At 38.0% G+C, this 9842-nt stretch overlaps 1 protein-coding gene across 1 annotated transcript; it reads left to right on the forward strand.

The window, feature by feature from the left end:
* The first annotated feature begins 4937 nt into the window (after positions 1–4937).
* Positions 4938–7369, forward strand: LOC120090876. The gene is made up of 6 exons (XM_039048576.1): positions 4938–5118; positions 5306–5525; positions 5985–6064; positions 6159–6275; positions 6318–6432; positions 6601–7369. Exons 1-6 carry the CDS (start codon positions 4938–4940, stop codon positions 7367–7369), a joined length of 1482 nt encoding a protein of 493 aa, XP_038904504.1.
* The last annotated feature ends 2473 nt before the right edge of the window (positions 7370–9842 follow it).

Raw genomic sequence — 9842 nt, forward strand, 5'->3', positions numbered from 1 at the left:
GTTGAGTGATTCGTCCATATCTTGTTTCAAAATTAGTAATAAGCCTTCTTTGTCCTTGCCGTTTTTGGTAGGTGAATAAATACTTCTTCATAAACTTCTCCACCACTACTCCAATGAAGTGATTCTCCTGGTTCGAGGAAATAAGCCCATTTTCCTAGTTGATCAGCAGAGAGAAAAAACTTCTTCAGCAGAGATGTTCGGGAACACAAAAGTATTGCAGATTTCAATAAAACTTCGGAGATGGGCGTGCGGATCCTCGCCACGCCTTCCTCTGAATTGGCCTGCAACCTGGATCATCTACAGCATCACCGATTTCATTTCAAATCTACTTCTGTCTAAGGCAGGCCTCATGATTCCTGGAGAGAAATTATAGAGGTTTAGCGATGCATAGTCTCTAATGCGCCTATTGCGATCGTTTGCCAACAGAATCGGATTTTCCATGACATTGTTATTGTTTGGTGCTTCATTCCTGGGCTACTCCGCCATCTCTTCTTTATCGGATTGTGGTTGTTGTTGGCGGTCTCTTAGTCTCCTTCGAAATGTTCTCTCAATCTCCGGGTCGTAGTTCACCAGAGATTGAGAGTTCTATAAAGAAATCACAAAAATTACCGTTAACAAATATTTTGCCAAAGTCCCCGGCAATGGTGCCAAAAACTTAATGCTTGAATTTTATGAAGTGGAAATTATGGATGATATGTGTTGGTGGATTGCATTGTGCACTCAAGTTTCCCTAGAGGAATCCAAGTGTAAATTCCTCTGAGTTTCCTGGTAAGTCCAGGGTCGAACACAGGAACTTATGAAAATAGTTGTGTTAGAGATTTTTATGAAAACTTGCGGTAACTAGTTGAATAAATAAGTGTTGGGTTGTTGTTACGTTAGTAAAAATAATAATGAATTCGGCAGAGTTCGAAAAGAGTTGGTAAACGGGAAATAAGATGAATATGTTGTGAACTGGTTGAGAAGGGTTCGGCTAACACTCCCTAGGATGCGTTCATGCCTTGCGATCATGAAACATGCATACAATAGTAAACCACCTTTTGGTCTGAATGCCACAGCTTTTAAGGCTAGAACGCATGCGATAAGTTTACAGGGTTTACACATAAACCTCTATCTTATTTATGCGATGACAACATGACATTCACACAAATATGCGACCACATAATATCATTCCTATTCCTAGGATGCATGCGATGCAAGTTGACAAACATAGCTTATCTCTAAGTCCCTATCTCTTTTTTTATGCAAGCCTAATCTTGCTCTTTCGAGTCCAGATTCTAACCTAGCTCTCTTGAGACATTAGGTTCTTTCTTTAGATTCTCTCTCGAGTAACTCTAAAGAGGTATTTTGCACAACATAAAACAAGACAATCGCAAGCAATGAACTTCTTAGATCGTGTTAGTTTAGTTCCTCTCAACCCATTCAACTAGTTTAGCTACTCATACGTATTAAGAGAGTGACTAGATGTAGAAATAGGATTTCCATTGAATAGATATAAGATAAAGTACAGGATAAGAATGGAAGTATAGTAAAGAGCCTGGAGCAATTTCTTGCTGCCAGGTGTTACACTGTTTCTACTCGTGCTCTAAAGATATTCTCGCTTTTGCGAGAGTCAGCCCGCTCTCTGCTCTTACGCCCTAAGGTTCTCTCTCGAGCTTCCTTAGACAATCTCCGACGTCACCACTCTTCTCTTGCTCCGCCGTAAAAATGGAAAAGAAAACTATGAACAGAGGTATGGACTTGTAATGGTGGTGAGGTAATCGACTGCTTAACCCCTTCTCTGAAGAATGCACTTGGTATTTATAAGGCATCAAAGGTGAAAGGCGTCTTCTCTCTCCTGATTGTATAGATGGGACAGCTTTAATTCCTGACTGATGCACCGGATAATTGTCACCGATAAAGCTGGATGTACTTTGTGACCGTTATCGGCTGTCAACTTAATTGGATCCGACTGCCCAAGCTTTTTGTCCCATCGATCTTAATTGTCCTTTCGTCCAGATGCACCCACCATGTTGCGGTGATTCTTCTTGGGTGAATGTTTGCAAGCACGATCAACGCAAAGTCTTGCGGTGAAGTTGCACTCGACCAATGTATTCCTATGATCGCATTCTTTGCATTGCGTTAATGCATTATTCTGCACAAAAATATAAAGATCAACTGCTCTAATGCATTGGACGCATGCCGACCGCAATATTATAGAATTTATTTTTAATGGACGCAATTATAACATATTTCATCAATGCAATACTACATTGTTTAAGGATTTTGCAATATGATAACGTGCATTTCTGCCAAGCAGACACCAGCGGTTACCGCATTGGCAGCGGTCTGCGAAGCAGAATTCAACCGTGATAGAAAATTTCGATTTGAAGGCAGTCTCATAGCCAATTACGTGGATAATCCTCGGACCAACCTTTTAAACCTCGCCCAAGCATCACTGAGTGATTCGTCCATATCTTGTTCAAAATTAGTATTAAGCTTTTCGTCTTGCGTTTTCGTAGGTGAAAAATATTTTTTCATGAATTTATCCACTACCTGCTCCCAAGAAGTATTCTCTCCTGGTTCGAGCGAATAAGCCCATTTCCTAGCCTAATCACAGAGAGAAAATGGGAACACGTTAGTCGAACTTCTTCAGCAGAGATTTTCGGGAACACAAAAGTATTACAGATTTCGATAAAACTTCAGAGGTGGGCGTGCGGATCCGGCCACACCTTCCTCTGATTAACCTGCAGTCTAGATCATCTGCAGCATCACCGGTTTCATCTCGAATCTGCTTTCGTCAAGGGCAGGCTTCATGATTCCTAGACATAAATCGTAAGACTTTGCGATACATAGTCCCTAATGGGCCTATTGCGATCGTTTGCCAATAGAATCAGATTCGCCATGACATTATTATCATTTGGTGCTCCACCTCTAGGCTGCTCTGCATCTCTTCTTAATCGGATTGTGGTTGTTGTTGATGATCTGTAGTCTCCTTTGAAATGTCCTCTCAATCTTCGGGTCGTAGTTCGCTAGAGATGAGAGTTCTTGCAAAGAAAAACAAAAATTACCGTTAACAACTATTTTGTCGAAGTCCCCCACGAACGACGCCAAAAACTTGATGCGTTTTTATTGAACAGAAATATGGATGATATGCATTGATGGATTGTGTTGTGCACTCAAGTTTGTGTAGCAGAATTCAAGTGTAAATTCCTCTGGGTTTCTTGGTAAGTCTAGGGTTGAACACAGGGACTTGTGAAAATAGTTGCGTTGGTAATGTTGTGAAAAATTTATGGTAACCAAGTAAATAAATAAAGTGTAGGGGTGTTGTTGCGTTGATAAAAAAGGAAGTAAATAAAGGCGGCGGATTTGAGAAAGATAGTTGCGTTGATAAATGCAATGAGTATGCGATGAATGGGTTTCGAAGGTCTTTTATCTAGCATTACTCGGGAATGCGTCAAACCTTGCCATCATGTTACAACCATGAACAACAAGTCATTTTCCAATGTAAATGCGATGCTCCTAAGTCTAGGACGTATGTGTTGTATGCAAAATGTTCATAGAGCTTATCCCTAAGTCTCTACTCTTGTCCTAGGTGTTGATGCAAAATGCATGAAAGCAAGGTGACCGCATACAATCATACCTTATTGCTAAGATGCATGCGATGCATTAATAACAAATAGTGCTCATTCCTAAGCGCTTATCTCCCGTTTATGCGGTCTAATTTGGTTCTTCCAAACCTAGATTCTGACCTGACCTTCCCAAGTCTAGATCCTGTCTTTAGACTACCCTCCCGAGTATCTCTAATAGACGAATGAATCATGCATAAACAAGATAATCGCAAAGATGAAGATTCCCTCATTTTGCTAGCTAACTACTTCTCAACCCATTCAACTAATTTAGCTACTCATGCTTAAATAACAGAGAGTAAACAGATATAAAGAGAGACATTCCATTCTTATAACTGAGTTGAGTGCAAATGATAATGGAAAATAAAGGTAGAGAGCCTGGTAGCAATTCCTTGCTGACCGAGGCTTTTTACACTGAATCTCTATTCTGATCGACAAATGTTCCCACTTCCGCAGGCATCAGCCCTCTCTCTATCTTGAAGCTTCCGGTACTTTCCCAAGCTTGCCGGAACGATCTATCGGCACACCTTCTTCCTCGCACCCACCTTAAAATTGAAGAAAACTATGGACAGAGGTGTGAACTTGTAAAGTGATGAAGTAATTGACTGCTTAACCTCTTCTCTGAAGAATGCACTTGGTATTTATAGAGTTTCCATGGTGAAAGGCGCCTTCTCTCTTCTGGTTGTACAGATGGGACAGCTTTAATTCCTGACTGATGTGTCAGATAATTGTCACCAATAAAGCTGAATGTACTTTGTGACCGTTATCGGCTGTCAACTTAATTTGGATCCGACTGCCGTCAACTTTCTGTCCCATCGATCTTAATTATCCTTTCACCCAGATGTGCCTACCAAGTTGCGATGATTCTTCTTGGGTGAATGATGTTTGCGAGCTCGATCAACGCAAAGTCTTGCGGTGAAGTTGCGCTCGACCAGTGTATTTCTATGATCGGAATCTCTGCATTGCGTTAACGCATATTCTGCACAAAAATACAAAGATCAACTGCTCTAATGCGTTAGACACGTGTGGCCGAAATATTTTAGAATTTATGCTTAATGGACGCAATTTAACATATTTCATCAACGCAATCCAACTTTGTTTAAGAACTTAGTACTATCATAACGTGCATTTCTGCTCGTTATCACCTACCAAAATATTGGGGCAAATTAACCAGGCTTTTGGATCATGGATCAAATCAGCTGAAGACCAATTTTCATCATTTGGGATTTTCTTCAAGAAATTTAAGTGAGCAAACCCAACAAAGTGGTATCAAAGCAAAAGACTTACAAGATTGTAGTTTTTGAATATTTAATATTCAAGTTTCACTCCAAGATGTCAGTAGCAAGATTTGAAGTAAAGAAGTTTGATAGTAAAGGAGATTTTGGCCTATGGAAGGCCAAAATCAAAGCAATTCTCGACCAACAGAAGGCTCGCAGAGCTCTCTTTGACCCATCTACACTCCCAGCCTTAGTGAAAGCTCAAGAAAAAGAAGATTGGGAGCTGGTAGCTTATGGTACGTTAGTCCTAAACCTTAGTGATAACGTATTAAAGCAAGTTTTAGATCAAGAAACAGCCTATAGGATATGGACTAAATTGGAAGACCTATATGCGACAAAAGGATCTTCCTAGTAAAATGTACCTTAGGGAGAAATTCTTTACATTTAAAATGGATTCATCAAAGTCTTTAACTGATAATCTAGATGAATTCAAGAAAATTTTTGTTGCATTCAAAACCTTAGGAGAAAAACTTGGGGATGAAAATGAGGCCTATGTGCTTCTTAATTCTTTGCCAGAACCCTATAGGGAAATTAAAAATGCTCTAAAATACAGAAGGGATAATATAAGTACCGATACAATAATATCAGCTTTAAGAACTAGAGAGCTTGTAACTGACAAAAAGGATTATCCTAGTGGTGAAGGGTTATTTGTTAAAGGAAATTTTAAACCAAATCACTTAAAGGACAGAAAACCACTTAATTCGGAAGAAAATAAGCCTAAACAAAAATTAAAATGTAAATACTGCAAAAAGAAAGAACATTTAATCAAAGACTATTTTATTCTTAAAAGGAAGAACTAAAAGAAAGAAAAAGACTCTAAAGGTAAATAGCCTGAAGCTTCTGTGGTAGAAGGATCTTATATCTACTCAGATGCTCTAGCCTCAACCTTAGATAAATCCAACCATGTAAATCCCCTAGGAAAACATGATTGGGTCCTAGATTCTAGATGCACCTATCACATGACCTCTATGAGACCATGGTTCAACACCTTTAAAGAAATTGAAGAAGAAATGATTTACATGGGAAACAACCGAGGCTGTAAGATAGAAGGCATTGGCTCTGTTTCTATGAAACTTAAGAATGGAACTATTAAACATTTTAGAAATGTGAGATATGTTCCGCTTCTTAAGAGAAACCTAATTTCCTTAGGAATGCTTGATGCAATTGGGTGTGAATACAAGGGTAAAGGAGGAACCCTTGAGGTGCTAAAAGACTCTAAAGTAATACTTATAGGGGAAAAAGTTGTTTGTGATTAAAGGAGTTGAAATGATGACAGGGGCATATGTTGCCACCACAAATGAAATCACTGAGGCTGATGTTTGGCACAAGAGATTGTCTCACATTAGTGCTAAAGGCCTAGAAGTCTTATCTAAGCAAGGGATTCTACCTAAAGGTCTCTCAGATAATCTAACTTTCTGTGAACACTGTGTTTTAGGAAAGACTACAAGACAAAGTTTTACTAAAGCACAACATACCACAAAGGCTATCCTAGATTATATTCACTTAGACCTATGGGGTCTAGCTCCTATACCTAGCCTAAGTGGCTCAAGGTATTTACTCTCTTTCACTGATGACTTCTCTAGAAAAAGCTGGATTTACTTCCTTAAAACTAAAGACCAAGTGTTTGATAAGTTTAAGGAATGGAAACTCATGACAGAGAAGCAAACTTCTAAAGAAATTAAATACCTAAGAACTGATAATGGACTGGAATTCTGTAGTGAAGAGTTTAATAAGTTTTGTAAAGAAACGAGCATAACTAGGCATAGGACTATTAGATTTACTTCTCAACGAAATGGAGTTGCTGAGAGACTTAATAGAACAATCATGGAAAGGGTTAGATGTCTTCTTTCAGATGCTAATCTTAGAGAAAAGTATTGGGCTGAGGCAGCAAGCTACACTATTTTCACTTTAAATAGGTGTCCTCATTCCTCCCTAAACATCCTAACTCTGGAAGAAAAATGGACAAAACATCCTCCTAACCTAGAAAATCTAAGGGTATTTGGATGTGTTGGCTATATTCACCAAAGTCAGGGGAAACTAAAATCTAGGACAGTGAAGTGTATGTTTGTTGGGTTCTCAGAAGGTGTTAAAGGCTTTAAGATGTGGAATCCTATTGAGAAAAGATTTATTGTAAGCAAGGATGTTACTTTTAGAGAGAAAGAGATGTTTATGCAAAAGGAAAAGACAACCTGTGAAGTTCCTAAAAGCTTTACTACTGCTAGGATTGAGGTGGAGGCACGTAAAGATTCATCCACTAGTCATAACCCTCCTAATGAAACTGAAGAAGAAGAAGAGGAAAACTCAGGTGAATCTACTGAGCATACTGAAACTAAACCTGATTCGAGTCAGTACTCATTAGCTAGGGATAGACAAAGAAGAGTGATAGTTCCTCCAGCTAGGTATACTGAAACTAATTACATGAACCTAGTTCTAAATGCCACAATAGCTTCTAATGACCAAGACCTGCTACTTTTAAAGAGGCAGTGAGCTGCCCTAATGCTAGGTCTTAGATTGAAGCTATGTGTGATGAGATGGAATCACTCACTGTCAACAACACTTGGACCCTAGCCCCTCTTCCTAAAGGATGCAAGCCTATAGCTTCCAAGTGGATATATAAACTAAAGGATGGTTCTACTAAAGAAGAAAAACCTAGGTATAAGGCTAGTTAGTGGCTAAGGGGTTTACCCAAAGGGAAGGCATAGACTATTCTAAATTTTTTTTCACCAGTAGTAAAGCAAACCTCTATCAGACTCTGCTATCTCTAGTTGCTCATTACAACCTTGAATTAGATCAACTAGATGTTAAAACAACTTTCCTTCATAGGAATCTAGAAGAGGTTATCTATATGGTTCAACCTAAAGGGTTTGGAGAAAGAGGAAAGGAAGATCTTTATTGTCTCCTAAACAAATCTATATATGGTTTTAAACAGTCCCCTAGATGCTGGTACAGAAGATTCAATGACTACATAGAGAGTATTGGGTTTTAAAGAAGTACCTATGACATTTGTTCTTATGTTAATTCAGCTACCTATAAGGACAAAGTCTATTTACTCCTCTATGTGGATGATATGTTACTAGCTGGGAAATCTAAGGGGGATATAAAACATGTCAAAGATCTCCTAAAGAGAGAGTTTGACATGAAAGATTTGGGTCAGTCTAAAAAGATTCTTGGGATTGATATAAACGGAGACAAGGCTTCCTCTATCCTCACCATTAGTCAAACAAACTACTGTGAAAAGGTTATTAAAAGGTTCAATATGTCTAATGCTAAACCTGTTACTATACCTATTGCTAGTCATTTTAAACTCTCTTCAGATAATTCACCTAAGGAAACAGATATAGAACATTTGACTCAAATGTAATTAATCCCTTACAACCAAGCAGTAGGTAGTTTAATGTATATAATAATATCAATTAGACCAGACTTATCCTATTGTACTAGTCTTGTTAGTAGATACATGTCTAACCCTAGAAAAAGGCACTGAGAAGCAACAAAATGGATATTAAGATACTTAATATGGTCTAAACAATCTAAATTAACATATCAAAGTACAAAAGAAACAAAATTAGAGTTATATGGATATGTTGATTCAAATTTTGCAAGTGACCAAGATAAAAGGAGATCATTAACAGGTTATCTATTCTTATATGGTCCAAATTTACTATGTTGGAAAGCAAATATTTAGTCAATCACAACCCTATCCACTACTGAATCATAATACATGGCATATCAGAAGCCATAAAAGAAGCATTGTGGTTAAAGGGGTTGATGAAGGACTTTGGTATCAATCAAACAGTAGTTAAGATCTATGTGATAACCAAAGTGCCATTCATCTTTCCAAAAACCCTCAATACCACTCAAGGACTAAACACATAGATATAAAATATCACTTAAGGGATAGAATAGAAAAAGGTGAAGTCGAAGTACACAAAGTCCATACCCGCGAGAATGTTGTTGATATGCTTACCAAACAAGTTTCAAAGCTCAAGCTCTTCAACTGTCTTGGTCAGATCGGCTTCCAGCTACCTGAAAAAGGGTGAAGACAAGTTAGATCTGAAAGGAGAAAAGCTTGCATGTTGAGCTTAAGATGGAGATTTGAAGTATAAAATAAGCTCAAGCATACAAATCAAGTCTTCAACAGCTTTTACATTTTATTTACAGTTTGTTATGTAACTACTTATATCAACTCAAAGTAAAAATATGCATCATTTACATTTAATAGTACAATATTTTCACAAGCTTACAAGAAAAGCTACAAGATCTGTAAAGAAAGTGACTTGGCTCTTGAATAATAAAAGTTCTTCTCCTTCCCGTGGATGTAGGCACTCTATTGCCGAACCACATACATCTCCGTGTAGATCTTCTTCTCTTCTTTCTCTTTATCACATTGAATGTTCATCTTCTTCTTCATTCACACAGTAAAATCACGCAAACAATCAGAAAGAAAAGAGGGTTTAAGAGAGTTTCTGCAAACAGAGGAGTGAAATAAGAGAGAGAAAGAAAATAACATTGTTTTGTTAATTTCTTTTCCATCAGAAAATGGTGTCTCTTCCATCAGGCAGTGTAAGTGGAATTTACCACATGTTGCACATCAGCTGGAAGGTCGTGGAGCAACCAGAGCCAAGAAATCTACCTACCAAAATATTGGGGCAAATTAACCAGGCTTTTGGATCATGGATTGGATCAGCTGAAGAACAGTTTTCATCATTTGGGCTTTTCTTCAAGAAATTTAAGTGAGCAGGCCCAACAAAACCTAGATTTAATATACTTAGAACAATCTCTCGAGTTATTTAAGCATTTCAATAAGTATGTATAAAACAAGCAGAACGCATGGTTTAAATATTGCTTAATTCATGTTAGCTAAATGCTTCTCGACCCATAAATAGTTTAGTGACTCATAATGAGAATAGAAAAGATGGATGAGGAATGAACAAAATATGTATTCATATTGAGGAACAAG

The sequence above is a fragment of the Benincasa hispida genome, chromosome 11, assembly GCF_009727055.1.
Source record: "Benincasa hispida cultivar B227 chromosome 11, ASM972705v1, whole genome shotgun sequence".
In the NCBI taxonomy this organism is placed as follows: domain Eukaryota; kingdom Viridiplantae; phylum Streptophyta; class Magnoliopsida; order Cucurbitales; family Cucurbitaceae; genus Benincasa; species Benincasa hispida.

Bases quoted from the DNA above. Each gene is read 5' to 3' on its own strand.
- LOC120090876 (XM_039048576.1), top strand. From the start codon at position 4,938: ATGTCAGTAGCAAGATTTGAAGTAAAGAAGTTTGATAGTAAAGGAGAT. The intron at 5,119-5,305 runs GTACGTTAGTCC...CTGATAATCTAG, and splicing joins TTGGGAGCTGGTAGCTTATG to ATGAATTCAAGAAAATTTTT. The intron at 6,065-6,158 runs GTAAAGGAGGAA...AAATGATGACAG, and splicing joins AATTGGGTGTGAATACAAGG to GGGCATATGTTGCCACCACA.